The 25,014-nt window shown below is 42.3% G+C and overlaps 1 protein-coding gene across 1 annotated transcript; it reads left to right on the top strand.

Moving 5' to 3' along the window:
- Window positions 1-19,987: 19,987 nt before the first annotated feature.
- On the top strand, window positions 19,988-21,343 carry LOC119273374 (chitinase CLP-like). The gene has a single exon (XM_037554551.1). The coding sequence runs from the start codon at window positions 19,988-19,990 to the stop codon at window positions 21,236-21,238; it is 1,251 nt and encodes a 416-aa protein (XP_037410448.1). The 3' UTR covers window positions 21,239-21,343.
- Window positions 21,344-25,014: the final 3,671 nt, after the last annotated feature.

Below are 25,014 nucleotides of genomic sequence, written 5' to 3'. Positions count from 1 at the left end.
GCCTTTATATACGAAGGCAGGGGCACCCCATAGGAACACAAGTTGATCCACATGATCATATTCTTAGCCGTGTGCGGTGCCCCCTTCCACCATAGTCCTCGATAATATTGTAGCGGTGCTTAGGCGAAGCCCTGCGACAGTAGTACATCAAGATCGTCACCACGCTGTCGTGCTGACGGAACTCTTCCCCGACACTTTGCTGGATCGGAGTCCGGGGATCGTCATCGAGCTGAACGTGTGCTAAAACTCGAAGGTGTCGTAGTTTCGGTGCTTGATAGGTCGGGCCGTGGAGACGTACGACTACATCAACCAAACGCTTCCGTTGTCAATCTACAAGGGTACGTAGATCACACTCTCCCCTCTCGTTGCTATGCATCACCATGATCTTGCGTGTGCGTAGGAAATTTTTTGAAATTACTACGTTCCCCAATAGTGGTATCAGAGCCTAGATTTTATGTGTTGATGTTATATGCACAAGTAGAACATAAGTGAGTTGTGGGCGATATAAGTCATACTGCTTACCAGCATGTCATACTTTGGTTCGGCAGTATTGTTGGATGAAGCGGCCCGGACCGACATTACGCGTATGCTTACGCGAGACCGGTTCTCCCGACGTGCTTTGCACATAGGTGGCTTGCGGGTGACAGTTTCTCCAACTTTAGTTAAACCGAGTGTGGCTACGCCCGGTCCTTGCGAAGGTTAAAACATCACCAACTTGACAAACTATCGTTGTGGTTTTGATGCGTAGGTAAGATTGGTTCTTGCTTAAGCCCGTAGCAGCCACGTAAAACTTGCAACAACAAAGTAGAGGACGTCTAACTTGTTTCTGCAGGGCATGTTGTGATGTGATATGGTCAAGACATGATGCTAAATTTTATTGTATGAGATGATCATGTTTTGTAACCGAGTTATCGGCAACTGGCAGGAGCCATATGGTTGTCGCTTTATTGTATGCAATGCAATCGCGCTATAATGCTTTACTTTATCACTAAGCGGTAGCGATAGTCGTGGAAGCATAAGATTGGCGAGATGACAACGATGCTGCGATGGAGATCAAGGTGTCGCACCGGTGACGATGGTGATCATGACAGTGCTTCGGAGATAGAGATCACAAGCACAAGATGATGATGGCCATATCATATCACTTATATTGATTGCATGTGATGTTTATCTTTTATGCATCTTATCTTGCTTTGATTGACGGTAGCATTATAAGATGATCTCTCACTAAATTATCAAGATAAAAGTGTTCTCCCTGAGTATGCACCATTGCCAAAGTTCGTCGTGCCCAGACACCACGTGATGATCGGGTGTGATAAGCTCTTCATCCATCTACAACGGGTGCAAGCCAGTTTTGCACACGCAGAATACTCAGGTTAAACTTGATGAGCCTAGCATATGCAGATATGGCCTCAGAACACTGAGATCGAAAGATCGAGCGTGAATCATATAGTAGATATGATCAACATAGTGATGTTCACCATTGAAAACTACTCCATTTCACGTGATGATCGGTTATGGTTTAGTTGATTTGGATCACGTGATCACTTAGAAGATTAGATGGATGTCTATCTAAGTGGGAGTTCTTAAGTAATATGATTAATTGAACTTAAATTTATCATGAACTTAGTCCCTGATAGTATCTTGCTTATGTATGTCTGATTGTAGATAGATGGCCCGTGCTGTTGTTCCGTTGAATTTTAGTGCGTTCCTTGAGAAAGCAAAGTTGAAAGATGATGGTAGCAATTACATGGACTGGGTCCGTAACTTGAGGATTATCCTCATTGCTGCATAGAAGAATTACGTCCTGGAAGCACCGCTGGGTGCCAGGCTTGCTGCTGGAGCAACACCAGATGTTATGAACGTCTGGCAGAGCAAAGCTGATGACTACTAGATAGTTCAGTGTGCCATGCTTTACGGCTTAGAATCGGGACTTCAACGACGTTTTGAACGTCATGGAGCATATGAGATGTTCCAGGAGTTGAAGTTAATATTTCAAGCAAATGCCTGAATTAAGAGATATGAAGTCTCCAATAAGTTCTATAGCTGCAAGATGGAGGAGAACGGTTCTGTCAGTGAGCATATACTCAAAATGTCTGGGTATAATAATCACTTGATTCAGATGGGAGTTAATCTTCCAGATGATTGCGTCATTGACAGAATTCTCCAATCACTGCCACCAAGCTACAAGAGCTTCATGATGAACTATAATATGCAAGGGATGAATAAGACTATTCCCAAGCTCTTCGCAATGCTAAAAGGAGCATCAAGTGTTGATGGTCAACAAGACCACTAGTTTCAAGAAAAAGGGCAAAGGGAAGAAGAAGGGGAACTTCAAAAAGAACAGCAAGCAAGTTGCTGCTCAAGAGAAGAAACCCAAGTCTGGACCTAAGCTTGAAACTGAGTGCTTCTACTGCAAGCAGACTGGTCACTGGAAGTGGAACTGCCCCAAGTATTTGGCGGATAAGAAGGATGGCAAGGTGAACAAAGGTATATGTGATATACATGTTATTGATGTGTACCTTACTAGAGCTCGAAGTAGCACCTGGGTATTTGATACTGGTTCTGTTGCTAATATTTGCAACTCGAAACAGGGACTACGGATTAAGCGAACACTGGCAAAGGACGAGGTGACGATGCGCGTGGGAAACGGTTCCAAAGTCGATGTGATCGCGGTCGGCACGCTACCTCTACATCTACCTTCGGGATTAATATTAGACCTAAATAATTGTTATTTGGTGCCAGCATTGAGCATGAACATTATATCTGGATCTTGTTTAATGCGAGACGGTTATTCAGTTAAATCAGAGAATAATGGTTGTTCTATTTATATGAGTAATATCTTTTATGGTCATGCACCTTTAAAGAGTGGTCTATTTTTGATGAATCTCGATAGTAGTAACACACATATTCATAATGTTGAAGCCAAAAGATGCAGAGTTGATAATGATAGTGCAACTTATTTGTGGCACTGCCGTTTAGGTCATATCGGTATAAAGCGCATGAAGAAACTCCATACTGATGGGCTTTTGGAACCACTTGATTATGAATCACTTGGTACTTGCGAACCGTGCCTCATGGGCAAGATGACTAAAACACCGTTCTCCGGCACTATGGAGAGAGCAACAGATTTGTTGGAAATCATACATACAGATGTATGTGGTCTGATGAATACTGAGGCTCGTGACGGATATTGTTATTTTCTCACCTTCACAGATGACTTAAGCAGATATGGGTATATCTACTTAATGAAACATAAGTCTGAAACATTTGAAAAGTTCAAAGAATTTCAGAGTGAAGTTGAAAATCATCGTAACAAGAAAATAAAGTTTCTACGATCTGATCGTGGAGGAGAATATTTGAGTTACGAGTTTGGTGTACATTTGAAACAATGCGGAATAGTTTCGCAACTCACGCCACCCGGAACACCACGGCGTAATGGTGTGTCCGAACATTGTAATCGTACTTTACTAGATATGGTGCGATCCATGATGTCTCTTACTGATTTACCGCTATCGTTTTGGGGTTATTCTTTAGAGACGGCCGCATTCACGTTAAATAGGGCACCATCAAAATCCGTTGAGACGACGCCTTATGAACTATGGTTTGGCAAGAAACCAAAGTTGTCGTTTCTTAAAGTTTGGGGCTGCGATGCTTATGTGAAAAAACTTCAACTGATAAGCTTGAACCCAAATCGGAGAAATGGGTCTTCATAGGATACCCAAAGGAGACTGTTGGGTACACCTTCTATCACAGATCCGAAGGCAAGATATTCGTTGCCAAGAATGGATCCTTTCTAGAGAAGGAGTTTCTCTCGAAAGAAGTGAGTGGGAGGAAAGTAGAACTTGACGAGGTAACTGTACCTGCTCCCTTATTGGAAAGTAGAACATCACAGAAACCTGTTTCTGCGACACCTACACCAATTAGTGAGGAAGCTAATGATAATGTTCACGAAACTTTAGAACAAGATACTACTGAACCTCGTAGATCAACCAGAGTAAGATCCGTGCCAGAGTGGTACGTAATCCTGTTCTGGAAATCATGCTACTAGATCATGATGAACCTACGAACTATGAAGAAGCGATGGTGAGCCCAGATTCTGCAAAATGGCTTGAAGCCATGAAATCTGAGATGGGATCCATGTATGAGAACAAAGTATGGACTTTGGTTGACTTGCCCGATGATCGGCAAGCAATTGAGAATAAATGGATCTTCAAGAAGAAGACTGACGCTGACGGTAATATTACTGTCTACAAAGCTCGACTTGTCGCAAAAGGTTTTCGACAAGTTCAAGGGGTTGACTACGATGAGACCTTCTCACCCATAGCAATGCTTAAGTCTGTCTGAATCATGTTAGCAATTGCCGCATTTTATGATTATGAAATTTGGCAGATGGATGTCAAAACTGCATTCCTGAATGGATTTCTGGAAGAAGAGTTGTATATGATGCAACCGGAAGGTTTTGTCGATCCAAAGGGAGCTAACAAAGTGTGCAAGCTCCAGCGATCCATTTATGGACTGGTGCAAGCCTCTCGGAGTTGGAATAAACGCTTTGATAGTGTGATCAAAGCATTTGGTTTTATATAGACTTTTGGAGAAGCCTGTATTTACAAGAAAGTGAGTGGGAGCTCTGTAGCATTTCTGATATTATATGTGGATGACATATTACTGATTGGAAATAATAAAGAATTTCTGGATAGCATAAAGGGATACTTGAATAAGAGTTTTTCAATGAAAGACCTCGGTGAAGCTGCTTACATATTAGGCATAAAGATCTATAGAGATAGATCAAGACGCTTAATTGGACTTTCACAAAGCACACACCTTGACAAGATTTTGAAGAAGTTCAAAATGGATCAAGCAAAGAAAGGGTTCTTGCCTGTGTTACAAGGTGTGAAGTTGAGTCAAACTCAATGCCCGACCACTGCAGAAGATAGAGAGAAAATGAAAGATGTTCCCTATGCTTCAGCCATAGGCTCTATAATGTATGCAATGCTGTGTACCAGACCTGATGTGTGCCTTGCTATAAGTTTAGCAGGGAGGTACCAAAGTAATCCAGGAGTGGATCACTGGACAGCGGTCAAGAACATCCTGAAATACCTGAAAAGGACTAAGGATATGTTTCTCGTATATGGAGGTGACAAAGAGCTCATCGTAAACGGTTACGTTGATGCAAGCTTTGACACTGATCCGGACGATTCTAAATCGCAAACCGGATACGTGTTTACATTAAACGGTGGAGCTGTCAGTTGGTGCAGTTCTAAACAAAGCGTCGTGGCGGGATCTACATGTGAAGCGGAGTACATAGCTGCTTCGGAAGCAGCAAATGAAGGAGTCTGGATGAAGGAGTTCATATCCGATCTAGGTGTCATACCTAGTGCATCGGGTCCAATGAAAATCTTTTGTGACAATACTGGTGCAATTGCCTTGGCAAAGGAATCCAGATTTCACAAGAGAACCAAACACATCAAGAGACGCTTCAATTCCATCCGGGATCTAGTCCAGGTGGGAGACATAGAGATTTGCAAGATACATACGGAGCTGAATGTAGCAGACCTGTTGACTAAGCCTCTTCCACGAGCAAAACATGATCAGCACCAAAGCTCCATGGGTGTTAGAATCATTACTGTGTAATCAAGATTATTGACTCTAGTGCAAGTGGGAGACTGAAGGAAATATGCCCTAGAGGCAATAATAAAGTTATTATTTATTTCCTTATATCATGATAAAAGTTTATTATTCATGCTAGAATTGTATTAACCGGAAACATAATACATTTGTGAATACATAGACAAACTAAGTGTCACTAGTATGCCTCTACTTAACTAGCTCGTTAATCAAAGATGGTTATGTTTCCTAACCATGGACAAAGAATTGTCATTTGATTAAACGGGATCACATCATTAGTTGAATGATCTGATTGACATGACCCATTCCATTAGCTTAGCACCCGATCGTTTAGTATGTTGCTATTGCTTTTCTTCATGACTTATACATGTTCCTATGACTATGAGATTATGTAACTCCCGTGTGCCGGAGGAACACTTTGTGTGCTACCAAACGTCACAACGTAACTGGGTGATTATAAAGGTGCTCTACAGGTGTCTCCAAAGGTACATGTTGGGTTGACGTATTTCGAGATTAGGATTTGTCACTCCGATCGTCAGAGAGGTATCTCTGGGCCCTCTCGGTAATGCACATCACTTAAGCCTTGCAAGCAATGTAACTAACGATTTAGTTGCGAGATGATGTATTACGGAATGAGTAAAGAGACTTGCCGGTAACGAGATTGAACTAGGTATTGGATACCGACGATCGAATCTCGGGCAAGTAACATACCGATGACAAAGGGAACAACGTATGTTGTTATGCAGTCTGACCGATAAAGATCTTCGTAGAATATGTAGGAGCCAATATGGGCATCCAGGTCCCGCTATTGGTTATTGACCAGAGACATGTCTCGGTCATGTCTACATTGTTCTCGAACCAGTACGGTCCACACGCTTAAGGTTTCGATGACAGTTATATTATGAGTTTATACGTTTTGATGTACCAAAGTTTGTTCAGAGTCCCAGATGTGATCACGGACATGAAGAGGAGTCTCGAAATGGTCGAGACATAAATATTGATATATTGGAAGCCTATGTTTGGATATCGGAAGTGTTCCGGGTGAAATCGGGATTTTACCGGAGTACCGGGAGGTTACCGGAACCCCCCGGGAGCTATATGGGCCTTAGTGGGCCTTAGTGGAAAAGAGAAGAGGTGGCCTGAGATGGGCCGCGCTCCCCTCCCCTCCCTTGGTCCGAATAGGACAAGGAGAGGGGGCCGGCCCCCCTTTTCCTTTTCCCCCTTCCGCGAATCCTATTCCAACTAGGATTGGGGGGGGGGATCCTACTCCCAGAGGGAGTAGGACTCCTCCTGGCGCGCCTCTCCTAGGCCGATCACACCCCCCCCCCTTTGAGCCTTTATATACGGAGGCAGGGGCACCCCAGAGGAACACAAGTTGATCCACATGATCATATTCTTAGCCGTGTGCGGCGCCCCCTTCCACCATAGTCCTCGATAATATTGTAGCGGTGCTTAGGCGAAGCCCTGCGACAGTAGTACATCAAGATCGTCACCATGCCGTCGTGCTGACGGAACTCTTCCCCGACACTTTGCTGGATCGGAGTCCGGGGATCGTCATCGAGCTGGACGTGTGCTAAAACTCGGAGGTGCCGTAGTTTCGGTGCTTGATCGGTCGGGCCGTGGAGACGTACAACTACATCAACCAAACGCTTCCGTTGTCGATCTACAAGGGTACGTAGATCACACTCTCCCCTCTCGTTGCTATGCATCACCATGATCTTGCGTGTGCGTAGGAAATTTTTTGAAATTACTACGTTCCCCAACACCAGCCTTCTTATCTACCATGCATTTGGGGTAATTCCTCTACCAGTGACCGTTCCCCTTACAATTGAAGCACTTAGTCTCGGGTTTGGGTTCAACTTTGGGTTCCTTCACTGGAGCAGCAACTGGTTTGCCATCCATGAAGTTTCCCTTCTAGCCCTTGCCCTTCTTGAAACCAGTGGTCTTGTTAAACCATCAACACTTGATGCTCCTTCTTGATTTCTACCTTTTGCGGTCTTAAGCACTACGAACAGCTCCGGGATCAACTCCATCCCTTGCATGTCATAGTTCATCACGAAGATCTAGTAGCTTAGTGATAGTGTCTAGAGAACTCTATCAATCACTATCTTATCTGGAAGTTTAACTCCCACTTGATTTAAGTGATTGTAGCACCCAGACATTCTGAGCACATGCTCATTAGCTGAGCTATTCTCCTCCATCTTGTTGGCAAAAGAACTTGTCAGAGGTCTCACACCTCTCAACACGGGCATGAGCCTGAAATCCCAATTTCAGCTCTTGGAACATATGTTCTATGGCGTTCAAAACGTCATTGGAATCCCGATTCTAAGTCGTAAAGTATGGTGCACTAAACTATCATGTAGTCATCAGGATGTGTCTGTCAGGTGTTCACAACATCCACAGACGACGTTGTAGGGGTTTGCACATCGAGCGGTGCATCAAAGACGTAAGCCTTCTGTGTGGCAGTGAGGACACTCCTCGGACTACGGACCTAGTCCGCATCATTGCTTACAATATCTTTCAACTTAATCTTTCTCTAGGAACATATTGAAACAGGGAGCTACAACGTGAGCTATTTATCTACAACATATTTGCAAAGACAATTTAGACTATGTTCATGATAATTGAGTTCATCTAATCAAATTATTTAATGAACTCCCACTCAGATAGACATCCCTCTAGTCATCTAAGTGAAACATGATCCGAATCGACAAGGCCGTGTCCGATCATCACGTGAGACGGACTAGTCATCAACGGTGAACATCTCATGTTGATCGTATCTTCTATACGACTCATGTTCGACCTTTCGGTCTTCTGTGTTCCGAGGCCATGTCTGTACATGCTAGGCTCGTCAAGCCAACCTAAGTGTTTCGCATGTGTAAATCTGGCTTACACCCGTTGTATTCGAACATTAGAATCTATCACACCCGATCATCACGTGGTGCTTCGAAACAACGAACCTTCGCAATGGTGCACAGTTAGGGGGAACACTTTTCTTGAAATTTTAGTGAGGGATCATCTTATTTAAGCTACCGTTGTTCTAAGCAAATAATATGTAAAACATGATAAACATCACATGCAATCAAATAGTGACATGATATGGCCAATATCATTTTGCTCCTTTTGATCTCCATCTTCGGGCCTCCATGATCATCGTTGTCATCGGCATGACATCATGATCTCCATCATCATGATCTCCATCATCGTGTCTTTTTGAAGTTGTCTCGTCATCTATTACTTCTACTACTATGGCTAATGCTTTAGCAATAAAGTAAAGTAATTACATGACGTTTAAGTTGACACGCAGGTCATAAATAAATTAAGACAACTCCTATGGCTCCTGCCGGTTGTCATACTCATCGACATGCAAGTCATGATTCCTATTACAAGAACATGATCAATCTCATACATCACATATATCATTCATCACATCCTTTTGGCCATATCACATCACAAGGCATATGCTGCAAAAACAAGTTAGACGTCCTCTAATTGTTGTTGCAAGTTTTTACGTGGCTGCTATAGGTTTCTAGCAAGAACGTTTCTTACCTACGCCAAAACCACAACGTGATATGCCAATTTCTATTTACCCTTCATAAGGACCCTTTTCATCGAATCCGATCCGACTAAAGTGGGAGAGATAGACACCCGCTAGCCACCTTATGCAACTAGTGCATGTCAGTCGGTGGAACCAGTCTCACGTAAGAGTACGTGTAAGGTCGGTTCGGGCCGCTTCATCCCACGATGCCGCTGAATCAAGATAAGACTAGTAACGGCAAGCAAATTGAAAAAATCGACGCCCACAACAACTTGTGTTCTACTCGTACATAGAAACTATGCATAGATCTAGCTCATGATGCCACTGTTGGGGATCATAGCAGAAATTTAAAATTTTCTACGCATCACCAAGATCAATCTATGGAGTAATCTAGCAACGATGGGAAGGAGAGTGCATCTACATACCCTTGTAGATCGCTAAGCGGAAGCATTGCAAGAACGCGGATGAAGGAGTCGTACTCGTAGCGATTCAGATCGCGGTTGATTCCGATCTAAGCGTCGAACCATGGCGCCTCCGCGTTCAACACACGTGCAGCCCGGTGACGTCTCCTACGCCTTGATCCAGCAAGGGGAGAAGGAGAGGTTGGGGAAGATTCCATCCAGCAGCAGCACGACGGCATGGTGGTGAAGGAGGAGCGTGGCAATCCTGCAGGGCTTCGCCAAGCACCGCGGGAGAAGAGGAGGACTTGGGAGAGGGGGAGGGCTGCGCCAAAACTTGGGTGCGGCTGCCCTCCCACCCCCCACATATATATAGGGGCAAGGGAGAGGGGGGCCGGCCCCCTCAGATCCAATCTGAGGAGGGGCGGCGGCCAGGGGGGTTGCCTTGCCCCCCAAGGCAAGGGGGGAGGCGCCCAGCCCACTAAGGGGCTGGTCCCTCTCCACATACAGCCCATAGGGCCCTCCGGGCAGGTGGACCCTCCCGGTGGACCCCTGGAACCCCTCTAGTGGTCCCGGTACAATACCGGTAACCCCCCGAATTATTCCGATGACCGTATGATGACTTCCCATATATAAATATTTACCTCCGGACCATTCCGGAACTCCTCGTGACGTCCGGGCTCTCATCCGGGACTCCGAACAACATTCGGTAACCGCGTACATGCTTTCCCTATAACCCTAGCGTCATCGAACCTTAAGTGTGTAGACCCTACGGGTTCGGGAGTCATGCAGACATGGCCGGGACATCTCTCCGGTCAATAACCAACAGCGGGATCTGGATACCCATGTTGGCTCCCACATGTTCCACGATGATCTCATCGGATGAACCACGATGTCAAGGATTCAATCAATCCCGTATACAATTCCCTTTGTCTAGTGGTACGATACTTGCCCGAGATTCGATCGCCGGTATCCCGATACCTTGTTCAATCTCGTTACCGGCAAGTCTCTTTACTCGTTCCGTAACACATCAACATGTGATCAACTCCTTGGTCACATTGTGCACATTATGATGATGTCCTACCGAGTGGGCCCAGAGATACCTCTCCGTTTACACGGAGTGACAAATCCCAGTCTCGATTCGTGCCAACCCAACAGACACTTTCGGAGATACCTGTAGTGAAACTTTATAGCCACCTAGTTACGTTGTGATGTTTGGTACACCCAAAGCACTCCTACGGTATCCGGGAGTTGCACAATCTCATGGTCTAAGGAAATGATACTTGACATTAGAAAAGCTTTAGTATACGAACTACACGATCTTTGTGCTAGGCTTAGGATTGGGTCTTGTCCATCACATCATTCTCCTAATGATGTGATCCCGTTATCAACGACATCCAATGTCCATGGTCAGGAAAACGTAACCATCTATTGATCAACGAGCTAGTCAACTAGAGGCTTACTAGGGACATGGTGTTGTCTATGTATCCAGACATGTATCTGAGTTTCCTATCAATACAATTCTAGCATGGATAATAAACGCTTATCATGAACAATGAAATATAATAATAACCAATTTATTATTGCCTCTAGGGCATATTTCCAACAGCACGCCTCCTCAGTGAGATCAAGGTAGAAGTAGTGAGATCAGTGGTGCTCAATATGGACAACAAATCGGCAATGTCACTTTGCAAGAACCCTATTTTCCACGAGCGAAGCAAACACATTGATATCAAGTATCATTATATTAGGGAGTGTGTGGAAAATGGGAAGATACAGATCGAGTTCGTGAGAACTGAAGAGCAGATGGCTGACTTGCTTACCAAAGCACTTGGTCGTGGCAAACTCCAGAAGCAGCGAGCAAAGATCGGTATGGTGGAGATTACAAAGGTGCACAAGTCTTAGGGAGTGAATGTTGAATAATCCTTGTGCATTTTTTTCTTCTGTTTTTAGTCTTTTATCTCTGTTCTTTTCGCACTGTAGCTCGTCATGCTGTTGTCGTTGACAGCTGCAGGTTAGTTCAGATTATTCAGTAGACAATTTTTTTTCCTTTTGATAAGAGTAGTTGTCCTGGTCATCGCCCAACGATGCAGGACCGATTCCTGTGGACACATGATGCCGCTCGTGGGATGGCGCGAGACTTACGGATCGTGGGGTTTCACCCTTTGCTTGTAATTCTGAATAAGAGAAGAGAAGAACAACGAAAAGTTGCAGACTGAACGCAACGCAAAAAACACTATGTGTCATTGTCTCTGTGAGTTCATCCATTATTCGCGTGTGTGATTCAGATCTTGTGATAACACTTTCGAATATATATATATAAACATATTTTAGAATGTAGATTCACTCATTTTACTTCTTAGACTATGGGTGAATATGAAAATATTTTAGAAGGAGCAGAAAGCCAAGAGAAGGAGAACAATATAGAAAAGAATAAAACAAGATAGAATTTGTTAAAAAATGATCAAAATAAATGAACAATAAAACTATGCAAAAACATATAAAACTGAACAAAACACACACAGAGAAAAACATGAAAATGTACCCAACACATGGAAAATATTGAACTAAACAAAGGAACCGAACAGAAACAAAGAAAACGATCGAGCCTGAGAAAGTAGGCCGGACTAGAGAAGGCAAGTGGGGCTACATGTTGAGTCACTATTCGGTGGCCTACGCATAGAATTGAGATTTACATTACAGGAAGGGGCCGCAAAACCTATATCACGCTTACTGTGAGTGCTCCGTGCATCTCTCATGATGCTTTGTCCCCGCGCTGTAGCTACTGCGCCGAAGCATTTTCTTCTCTTTTTTTCGTTCGCTGGGTTCCTTCGTGGTTTTCTTCTGTTTTTTGTGTGTGAGAGTTTGTTCTTCGATTTCACTGTTGGGGTATGATTTCCTTTGTTTTTATGTTTTGCATTGTATTTGCTTTGTTTTTTCTTTCTTCATCGGTTTTCTTGTTTCCGTTCTCTTTCTTTTTTATTTTCTTTTCTTTCTTCCTTGATTTTTTGCACTACTTATTCCCTACACACTATACATTTTTATTATATATCAGGAATATTTTTAATACATGTTTAGATTTTTTGAAATATATGATAAAACATTTTGTTATATATGATCAACATTTTTAAGATTTATCTTTTGTGTTCAGTTTTTTAATGCACATTCTACACTTTTCGTATACACGGGGAACATTTTTTGTACATGTTTCACATTTTTTAAATAGATTTAACATTTCTTCAAATATTTGTGTTTGATGAGAACTTTTCACACACACACACACACACACACACACACACACACACACACACACACACACATTGTACATTTGCAGTATATATCAGGAACTTTCAACTCAAAAAGTATATATCAGGGACATTTTGTATACATGGTAAAAATGTATGAATAACATTATTTTGATAGACAATCAACATTTTTTCGAAATTTATGTTTTTATGTTGAAACTTTCTAGTACACGTTCAATATTTTCGGTATACATCAGGAACATTTTTAATACATGTTTAACATTTTTTAAATAGATGATTAATATTGTTTTTCAAATGTTTGATTAGAGCATCTACAACCATACCTTGCAAATTCGGACCCCAAAAGCCAACGAAAAACACACTAAAAATCATTTCCACCTACGGCGTATATCTTGGCTCCTCGACGGTGTATTTCCAGGGGATCGCCGACCCGACAATTTTGGAAACATATGCGTGCAGAGAAGCTCTAGCCTTGGCGGAAGATTTGGCAGTTCAGAACGTCATGGTGGCCTCTGATTGTCAAGGAGTAGTTAATGACATCAACCATGGGATAGGTGGTCCGAATGCAGCAATCACACATGAAATCATAGCTCGTAGTTCTAGTTTTTTCCTCTTGTGCGTTCTTGCATGAGCGCAGGAACCATAATTCTGAGGCTCATAACCTCGCCAATTTTGCTTGTAATTTAGGTACCGGTAGACATGTTTGGTTGGGTAATCCTCATGATCCAAACCTTGTAGCTATGAACATTATTTTGAATCAATAAAATCAGTGAGGTTAATAAAAAAGCATACCACAATTACGAATTATCAAATCAATATAATTACATGCATTTTGAACCTAATCTAAAAAGGAGCCCGTCTGACTCCGCCGTATCCATGTTCGATGGTTGGCTGCGCCTGACCAAATATTGGTCCGGTCGTCAGCAAGGTAGAGTATGGCATGGGCCCCACTCCGGCTCACGGGACTCGAGGCGCCGCTGTCTCCCATACCCTACTCTTTATCGTCGGAGCCCGTACCCTAAACGTCGCCGGTGGATGTGAGGTCGATGATGGATCCATCGTTGTCGGAGCCGGTCACGTCCACCACGACACGATTGTGGCGGCAGGAGTTGCCGGACACCATATGCTATACTGGAGGGTGTGCCTCCACCTCGCCAATGTCTGCCGCGGCCTCCCGCGCAAACCTTACACGGCGGACATGCTGCGTAGTTTTTGTGTCCAACGTGTAGTGGTCGGATTCGGCGCGCCAATGGAGGGGCTGCGGATCGACCATTGCGCTCGGATGCCAAATGAACCATACCGCCTCCTGTGAGGCAGCCAAACCAATGCCCTATGGCCATATCCATGCGCCATTTGGACGGATGCAATGGATTCTCGTTGGATCAAGTCTGAGCGCTGATGTCGGGCGAACTCCTCCTCGGAGCCACGTGGAACGAGCTTCAATTCAATAGATCGGGAGGTGCTGCTTCCCGCCATGCTGGAGAAGGCGGGAGATGGCCGAACAGAAACTTATGGGCGGAGGGGAGTGGACTGGAGCGAACTTGAGTGGAGTGGAATACGGTTAGGGTTTCGTTCGGAGTGTGGATAGGGTCCAATTTATGTGGGATCGGGTGGGCCAAAGTAGGTTGGATCTGACGTGGTGAGCGTGCCCGGGCGCGTCTGTGCATCCTATATCCACCACATATGGGCTGAATGGGAGTGTCGTTCCGTCCGGACGTTTGGGCTGGATATGCTTTCTCCGGTAGGGTGACATTTTTTTTTGTCTGGACACTAATCGGGTAGCCCGCCCATGCGTTTGGGGGAAGGGTCCGGTTGTAAATGTTCTTTACATGTTTTGTATACATGATCAAATTTTTTTCATACTCATTCTACTTGTTTTGGAAACATTTTACTTTACACATTTAATATTTTACAAATTCTAGATTAACATTTTTGAAATGTTTTATGTAGAGTGCTTTTTAATATATATATATATATATATATATATATATATATATATTTATAATTTGAAAGTATAAACAAATGTGAAAATAGAAAGCAAAAGACAGAAAGCAAAAACGAGGCTGTGGCCACTCGTGATCTAGCCCGGGCCAGTCTCGCACTCCGTTGCACTAAGTCTCACGTCAAGCAAGACACTGAAGCACCGGCTATCTGCCACCCGCAGCGATCCCTACCATTGCTTATTCTTTATTTCATTTTTATGCACTTTTATTAATTTTTTCAATCATATTTTACATAAACTTTTGAAATATGTTAATCTTACATTCGAACTTTTTAATGTGTAAGAAAAGTGTTTTTTTACTTATACAAAAAGTACAATTTGAATAAATCAACGTAGAAAAATATTAATTACATGTAAGTAAAAATGTTAATCATGTATAACAAAAATGTTTATACATTGTAAAAAAATAATTTGGATAAAAATGTATGTTACATTGACAATTTTTTCCCAATTTTTAAAAAATGTGGCATGAACATTTTCCAAAAATGTTTGTACAATGTCAAAAAGGTTTACTCAGTTCAAAACAGTCAATTGTATTTGGGAAATGTTTAACATGTAGTATTTGATAAAAATCATGCATGTTTAAAAAAATTTAAATAATGTATTTCCAAATTGAAAAATTTATAATTTTTTTTGTTAGTATAAGAAACATGCACAACATTTATGAATAATAGGAGACATCAAAATATAAATTAATAGTGTCATTGAGAAAAGCGAAACTTGTGTAATAAATGTTCTAAACAGATACCACAACATTTACAGTACATATGGAAAATTTAGACATGTGTGCAAAAAAAGAAAACAAAAAGCCAACAAGAAAACAAACAAAAAACGACAAAGAAACAAAAGAAATGCTAAAACTCGAAGAAGAAAAAATAAAAATAAGAATGAAAGAAAAGAGAGCAAAGTATAACAAATAAATAAAGAAAAACCAAAACAATCACCAAGAAAAGAGAGAAAACGAAAGTAACAAGAATAAAGAAAAGCAAAAAAGTGTGAAAAACAAATAAAATAAAGGAAAAAACAAGATAAAACCAAACTACGCGCGTAAAAATGGATCAGCCTGCTATTGTCACCCATAGGCGATTCTTATTCGGACTCAGTTCAAGCGACATATTATTCTGGCGGACATAGGCCTGCTCCAGTGGGTGGACATGTTCTCCATTGGGCCACCCTATGTAATAACCCACTCTAATGAGCTAGCGCCAACTTTTATTTCTCCGTTTATTATTATTTGCGTCTGGATTATTTGGTTTTTATATTGTGGTTTTCCAAACAACAAACTTATTTATTTTCAAAAATTATAAATTTAATACTTTCTAAGAAAACGATTTTTATCTTTTTTTTGAACATTTCTTATACTTGGATATTGTCTTTCAAAACCTCAGGAATATTTTCTGAAAATCTGAATACTTTTTCGAATTATGAATATTTTTAAGCGTGCAAACCTTATAAAATTTGAGACATTTTTCTTAATTTCAAACATTTTATACAGTTAAAATTGAAAACAAAAGGTAAAGACCTTCTACAATGTTCCCTAAATGGGCTGGCCCAGTCATAGGTTCGGTCGGCTATGTGCAACACATTGATAATTTACCGCAGCTAGCGGCAAGTAGGGAACTGCCATCATGAGACATTCTACTGTTAATAATGAAGCAAAATCAACCAGGTGTAAAGGGTGGATGGGTATCGCCCTAAGATTTTGGCCTAACATATATACCTCAATGGTAAACTAAAATTATATACATAGCACGAACCTCAAATTTTATATTTTGCTTACTGCAAGATAGAGCACCACAACGCCTCAAGAGTTTCTCGCTACCGCGTCCTACCCGACCGGCCCAATAAAGAATTTCCAGCGGTGCTATAACTAGCGGTTTTAGGAAGGATACAGTCTGGTTTTTTCCCTTCTTTTATGTTTTTTCTTTGCGGATTTCTATTTTCTTTATTTTTCAATATTCATTTTTTATTTTTTTTCTCCTTTTCATTTTCTACTTTTTTTAGTACACGTTGAGCATTTTCCTATGCAGGTTCAACTATTTTAGATAAACGTTGAAAATTTTGTGAAAACATGTTAAACATCTACAGTAATACATGTTGGATATTTAACAGATGCAGATTTAATCTTTTTTAAATATGGTGTGAACATTTTTGAACACATGTCGAACATTTTCTGAAAATTTGATGATCATGTTTTAATATGGGCAAACATTTTTTAAAATTGCGAATATATTTTTAAATGTCACCAACATATTTTTTGAATGGTATGACACTTATTTTTCAAAATTACACAAATAAACTTTTACATTGCATGAACATATCTTTAAACAGGTGAACAATTTTCTAATTGCCATGATTGTTTTGCTTTGTATGAACTTTTTTGTATAAATTATGTGGACTAATTTTACATTTAGTGAACATTTATTTAAAACTTGTGTATTTTACACTAGGGAATAGAGATAATGTAATAGAAAAAAAGTTGAGAAAAGAGAAGAAAAAATGAGCACTTGTTTTTGCATGTTGCTAGCCTTCTTTTTTTTTCTTATCGAAGTTAATCGCTATCTTTTCTAACCGAAGCATATCACTACCTTTTTTAGCATGTGACTACCTCAGAGGGGAGACGAGTGGACTTAGGTTGTGTTGCTTGCCTGGCCCAGTACATTCGCGATACAGGCGATGTGTCGTTAGAAATCGCTAGGAGCGGGAATTAGACACTCCCCACATGAACTTGGTTTGCTCCAAATAACAATTGGGGGAAATAACCCCAGCTACAGTCAAATAGTCATTCAGATTCTTTTTAGTCCACATATAAGTTTTGTCTAAAGTCAAATGCAGTAAAGTTTGACTAAGATTATATGAAAAAATATAGACATTCACAATATAAATTTGATATCATTAAATGCATCATTGAATTAACTTTCATATTGTATATCTCTAGTATTGTAGATTTTGATTGTTTTGTATGTAAATTTGCTACAAGTTTATGATGTGCATCATTGGCTTAAGACAAATCTGATATGCGATGTAAAATGAAAATGGAGGGAGATAGTTATGCTTGATTCCTAAGACCCTTATTAATCGCAGGACGGGATGACTCCTCGTTGGCGCGATGTGCATCGAAGCATGCACCTTCACCTTCACCTTCATTAGATACTCCGTCCGTCTATGTGCATAGGGCATTTAATGTGCTGCATCACGACCAACACGCGCTATGAAAGGCCAGCGCTATGCTCGAGGCTGTGGAAACAAGCCTATCACGTGACCTCAAAAAACACAATAAAAGCATTTAATTGTGCATGCCTGGGAATGAGAGGATTGACACGTGAATGCAGGGAAAAGTCCAAAACAAACCTTGAACTTGTTGACGAAAATTAAATTGAACCATAAACTTTCAATCCCTGAAATCAGCACACCAAACTCTCATATCATGGTATATTTTAAACCTTGAGAGTGTTCCCAAACAGGGCTTGTCGACGCGGTAGGTTGAATTCCGGGATTGTTGACTAAGGACGCGAATTGGCCAGCCCAACAGGCGTGAAGTGAGATTTTTTTTCTTTTCCATTTTTAATCTATTTTTTCTGTCGGTTGTAGACATGACTGGGCCAGCCCATCACGTGCGAAATGAGTTTTGTTTTTCCCTTTTCATAACGTGCAACATAAAAATACACAGAAAATATAAAGTCCAGAGGAGTCAAACTTGTAACCTGCTGCTGCTGAACTCCTCACGCAAGCCGCTAGAACAACTAGATGTTACTGATTTAATGAGAGGTCTGAAACATTTAGCCACACACCACAAAATCGAATTAGAAAAAAAACATGTTTAAGGGCAAACAAATAAGAAAAATATAATTTTTTGTGAAATCTTTGAAAAAGAATTAATGTGTGGATGCTTTTTATAAAATGAACAACTTTTTAAAATAGATTAAAATTTGAAAAGTGAACACTTTTTGAAAGATAATCATTTTTGCAAAAATGGGAACAAATTTTGAAAGCAGACCAAAATTTCAAAGTTCAAACACTTTTTGAAAATTTTAAAAATGGGAGCATCTGTTGTAAAATGCTTCTAAACCTGAACATTTTAAATGAACAACTATTTGAAAACTTATTTTTGAAAAAGTGAGTACTTTTTGAAACATAAATATTTTTTCAAACATTTTAAACCTGAACAAAATTTTCAAGTCCGAAACTTTCTGAATTGTTTTTAAAATGGCAGCAACATATTAAACAGTGTAAAAAATGATTGTATAGTTTTGTAAAGGAGTTATTGTCATTTTTTAGCATCCATGTTTATTGTAATTTAGAAAATGGTAAATATGTATTTGGCAAAATGTTACCGTGCATTAAAAAAATGTTGAAACATGTAGTTTGAAAAAAGTGCATAATGTATTTGAAAAGGTCAAAAATGTATCAAAAAATGTTCCATGTGTGTGTTAAAAATGTACTTTGTGTACTGAGAGAAATTAGACATGTGTAAAAAACAAAATTGGTTAAAACGGACGATGAAACAAAAAAACAATACGAAAAATGAAGAAAGAAACAAAAGAAAACTGAAAGTATAACTGAGATGGAAAAACCAAAGATAACTAGTGAGAAAATAATTATAATGAAGAAAAAAAAAGGAAACCTATTGAAAGATAAAGAAAATCCAATGAAAAAAAAACCATAGCAGAGGGCGCGAGAGCGACTGCTCTAATTTGCCAAACCCGGTTTGATTTGCCACGCCAGCAAAATACTCTCAAGGTTCAAAATAGACCAGAATTAGAGAGTTTGGTGTACTGATTTCAGAGATTGAAAGCTCAGAGTTCGATTTAGCTTTCGTCTACGAGTCTAAGGTTTGTTTTGGGTTTTTTCAGCACGAGGGATATTAGTTAGAATTACGACTTCGTCTTAAACAGTTTATCCATGCACACTGTACATGACTCGCGCGCATGCATCTTGATCTTCCTGTGTACGCCACATAGAACAAGAATTTAACTGTGAGCAGCACACTGGTCACCGTTGAGTCCGCGGAGATCGCCATTAAATCCGGTGTGCAGAGATTGCACATACATGCTCCGGAAGACACTGTATAAGTAGAGATGTTCCAAACTGACAAACCACAATCCACAGCCCCACCTGATCGACCTTGTAATCTCTGGCAGTTGGCGCAGGGAAGATGGCACTAGTAGCCCTCCTCGTCCTGGCAGCCTCGCTGGCCTGGCCGGCGTCGAGCCAGCCTCTGCCGGTGCTTGTTCCGGTGACCAAGGACCCCGCCACCTCCCTCTACACGCTCCCATTCCACAGCGGCGCCAACCTCGTCGTCGACATCGCCGGCCCGCTCGTCTGGTCCACGTGCCAGCCCGGCCATCTGCCGGCCAAGTTCCCCTGCACGTTCCCCACCTGCCGCCTCGCCAACGCCTACCCCGTCCCGGGCTGCCACGAGCCAGGCTGCGAGCAGGACAGGCGCAAGGACGGCACGTGCACGGCGTACACGAACAACCCGGTCACCGGCGTGCGCGCCTCCGGGAGCCTCGACCGTACCAGGTTCGTGGCCAACACCACCAACGGGAGTAACCCGGTGAGCCAGGTGAGCGTGAGGGCAGTGGCGGCGTGCGCGCCGGAGACGCTGCTGGCGTCCCTGCCGCGGGGCTCCACGGGCGTGGCCGGGCTCGCGGGCTCCGGCCTGGCGCTGCCGGCGCTCGTGGCGTCCGCGCAGAAGGTCGCCAATAAGTTCCTTCTCTGCCTCCCCCGCCTCGGCGAAGGCAACGGCGTGGCCATCTTCGGCGGCGGCCCGCTCCAGCTCACCGCGCAGCCGGGGGTGGACTACACACAGGAGCTGGTCTACACGCCGCTGGTCGCCAAGCAGGGCAACCCCGCGCACTACGTCTCGGTGGAGTCCATAGCCGTGGAGGGCGCCCGCGTGCCCGTCCCTGCGCGCGCGCTCGCCACCGGCGGCGTGGTACTCAGCACTAAGGTGCACTTCACCTTGCTCCGACGCGACGTGTACCGCCCGTTCGTGGACGCGTTCGCCAAGGCCCTGGTGCAGCAGGGTGCGCAGGGCGGCCCCGTGGCGCGCGCGGTGAATCCCGTGGCGCCGTTCGAGCTGTGCTACGACACGCGGTCGCTCGCCAACACGCGGACCGGGTACTGGGTGCCGCGCATCAGTCTGGCGCTCGAGGGCGGGGTGAACTACTCGATGAACGGCTTGCTCTCGATGGTGAATGTGCAGGGGGGCGCGGCGTGCCTTGCGTTCACGGAGATGAAGGGGGTGAAGGCCGGGGACGGCAGCGCGCCGGCGGTGATCATCGGAGGGTTCCAGATGGAGAACGTGGTGCTGGAGTTCGACATGGAGAAGAAGCGGCTCGGGTTCTTCAGGCTGCCGTTCTTCACGCGGTGTGGCCACTTCAACTTCACCCGGACCGGCTAGACTTTCTCTTCTAATGTGACTGATAAAATAAAATCTGTATCTCTAGCTAGTTCTCTACTGCTGAACTAGTACTACGGGATATATGCTACATTTGTCGTGAGGTTCTATCTTGTCAAGACCCCCTTTTTCGTGCAAGTCCATTTGTCACGGTTAATTTCCTCGAACTTGTTTGTGTGTTGTTCAGACAAGTACTAGGAGAACTATTACTCTGCCGTGCCCTGTGTGCCATTGGGCACTTGACAAGTGGGCCAGGTTCTCAACGGACCCACATGTCAGTAAAAGAACGGTAGGATGCCGAACGTTAGAGGATCCTCCACTGCACGGTGTGTCACTGCAGAGGGTTCACATGTTTCAGCTCTTGTTCCATCTTGTACACCCGAGTTGCAAAAATGAAGTCTGCTTTGGTGACTTCTCTACGTGATCGCATGTGCTGCGAAGTCTGTAGGGCACCAACATGATCTTGCGGCGACGCTCACCTGACAGTCGTGAGCGCCTCTCAGTTGCAAGGTGTTTTCATGGTTGGGGCTGAAGAATTGGTGATGGACCATCCGATCAATCGGCTCGTCGAGGACGCCCTCATCAGGTCACTTGTCCACTTTGTGATCAGGTTCCGGAAATGGTGGATCACCTATTAGTGGCATGCGCTTCCGATTTGGCACAAGGTGATGACAGTGTGGGGTAGTGGCATTCACCCTCCCAACCAGCGGATCAACTATTGACATAGTGCACCTCTTGCGAACCCGGGCCGCGTAAAAGAAAACATCTACCGACCATCACATGCCTCACAATTTGGGAACTGTGGAAGCACCGAAACACCATAATTTTCGACAACGCAAATCCCGCAGAACGGCTAGCTAGTCTTATATACTAAGATCTTGGAGGAAGGCAAGGCTTGCGGTTCATTAGGGCTTTTAAAGGGGACATGGAACCTTTCTTCCACATTTGTATATGTTATGTAGGCAGGATATGAATGTGTAGGCACCACATTTAATTGTGGAAGGCCTATTTGGTCGAGTTGTAACTCGGTGGATGGGTATCTTTAGCCTTTCTTCTATAAAGTTATAAAAAGTGCAGCTTCGCTTTGTGTCAACAATAGGAAAATTGATCGATTGAAGGAAACGGGGGAGATATTGCAATTCCAAAACGTGCACTCCCTCCATATTCTTATACAAGACCGCTGTGAAAAATATATTGTGCATCTATATAAGACCACCAACAGTAATCGAGGCAAAAATTAATGATGTTTCCTCGTTCTACCAACCTGTTTAATACTTGCATGCATGAGGTCATAATGACACTCAACTATTTCCTCATGCTCAACGTCCACTCAGGTTACTATTTCTTTCTTACATGCATGCATCGCATTTATGATCCCATTAATGAAAATCAAAGCTAGCCTGCAAAGCTGACACTAAATTTTACCTATCTGAGTTTGTGGCCTTGTATATAAAAATGGAGGGAGTACTAGCAACTTATTATCTACTCCCTCTGTTTCTTTTAATTTCCATGTAATGTTTTGTCCTAAGTTAAACTTTATAAGGTTTAACAATTTTATATTTAAAAATGTGAACATCTACTCCCTCCGTTCCATATTAAGTGTCAGTTGTGTCACTGATTATATTTCCATATTAAGTTTTGTACCAAATCAACGATACTTAATATTGAACCGGGGAGTACAATACTTACTAAATACAATATGAAATTAAATTCCAGGATGAATTTAATGATACTAATTATATTTAGAGCTACCTATGCGTGCTTCCATGGTATATTAGTGAAGACGGGAAATCCCTTTTCCATATATTTAACCTTGTAAAAGCATTGACTAGACAATTATGTATGTCTAATTGCTGAAAGATCACTCACAAATAAAAAGTAATCGAGTCTTCTGTCATTACCGAAGAAACAGACATTGCTATGAGAAACTTTAAGCAATCATTAGAAAAAATTGTAAAAACGAGTCAAAGATGGTGGAAACACTACTCGATGGGTGGTGCCAACAACATGTGGAGGCTGGAGAAACAGAACTGCAAAATGTATGAGCAATCAAGGAAGTAGTAACTTTCCATTTCTTCTTTAGTATTTGGTTAGGTTTTTTGGTGCCTGCAGACTAAGGCCAATATTTTTTTAAAAAGTGAAGCGCATAACGATATGTTTATTTTATTCAATGATTCTAAGCATAAGGATAAATATCAACTCAAGGAAATATCATATCTTTTATTATACTTATCAATCAAAATTAAAGTTATAGAATAAGCTAATGTGTGTTAAATAAGTAAACTTCAAGATATTATTGATCTGTTTTCATATTGATCATCCATGCAATGTTCTTCACACAACAAGTGTATCTGGTGGCTGTAGACAACAAATGTTCATTAAAAGTTTTCAACTACCATTTGAAAAACTATCCTGTGCAGATGCATGGGTTGATGACTAGTTTATCAAACACAAATTGACCCTAATCGAACACAACAATGCTTCAAATTCTTTCCATGCATTTTATGAGATAATCATAAAGTGTTGAAGGAATATTATCTATGTTTCCCATATGTGATGAGACCTATTACATGATATTAAGAATTTACGCTTAATTTTTCTATCAATATTTCACGTTGCCAAAAATGAAAATACAATCAATGTTTTTCATGAACTACTAAGTATAACTATGTATAATACTAGCCCGTGCAGATGCACAGGTTGATGACTAGTATAATAGAATAGCAAATCAATTGATCCGAAGAAAAATCAATTGCTTGAGGAATGAAAAATACATGTCTTGGTCTCAAAGCTCCGCAACACATTGGCAAGAAATTTATTGATCCGAGGAATAATCAATTGCTTGAGGAATAGCAAACCTGTTAAAAAGGTAAATTACAATAAAAACTTTAGGGAATTTTTTTTAGAGTACTCCAATGGCGTACCATATTTTTATAGAAGGCAGAAATATGTACAAGAAGTTGAGTGTGATGCGAACATCACGCAAAGAAAGGGAAAAACCACCCACACCCACTCCAATTACAAAGCCTACTCTCTCACAAATCTATTTAATGCCCCAGCACCTAATCCGACATCTTTCCATTCTTTGATCTCAGACATGATATGGTTATGGAGCTCGTCCACCGTTTTCTGTTGGTTTACCCGGTTGAACACCCTAGCGTTTCTTTGCTTCCAGAGTGACCAAGCCACTGCAGTCACAACCGTGTCGAAGGCTCTCTTGTCAGCCCGAGTAAAACTTCGTCTTGAGAGTAGCCACCAGTCCATTAGGTTATATTGTCCTTGGTGGTGAGCCACCTCCAAGTTGAGGCCAGTGATGCATTTGTGCCACACTTGTCTAGCGTATGAGCATTGGATGTGAATGTGCTCCGCATTGTCTTCCTCTTGAAGGCACGTGTAGCAAGCCGATGGATGATCTTGCAGCCCATGTCTCGCTCGGCGATCTGATGTCCATATCCGGTGTTGGACGGTCAGCCAAGCATGAATCTTGCATTTCAAAGGCGCCCAACTCCTCCATATACAAGAATCATAAGGCACCCTCTCCAATCCTTGGCATAGCCTGTTATACACAGAGCGAGCCGTGTATTGCCCCGACGCATCCGCCGGCCATGTGAACTTATCCGAAGAGTTAGCATCCCGCGGGAAATCAGCGAGGGCATGGCAAAGGTGAAGAAACTGTATATGGCCAGTAAATGTGAGCTCACCCTCCACATCCTGAACCCAACTGTTGTCTTGCAAAGCATGCTGAACCGTTCGACGATTCCGTTTCCTCAAGTCCACCA

Source organism: Triticum dicoccoides, chromosome 3A, assembly GCF_002162155.2.
Source record: "Triticum dicoccoides isolate Atlit2015 ecotype Zavitan chromosome 3A, WEW_v2.0, whole genome shotgun sequence".
NCBI classification, from domain to species: Eukaryota; Viridiplantae; Streptophyta; class Magnoliopsida; order Poales; family Poaceae; genus Triticum; species Triticum dicoccoides.
The sequence above is the reverse complement of the archived record's forward strand: the minus strand, read 5'-3'. Positions and strand labels throughout refer to the sequence as shown.

What these genes read in the sequence shown, in the direction of transcription:
- LOC119273374 (XM_037554551.1), top strand. Translation starts at nt 19,988, where the DNA reads ATGGCACTAGTAGCCCTCCTCGTCCTGGCAGCCTCGCTGGCCTGGCCG.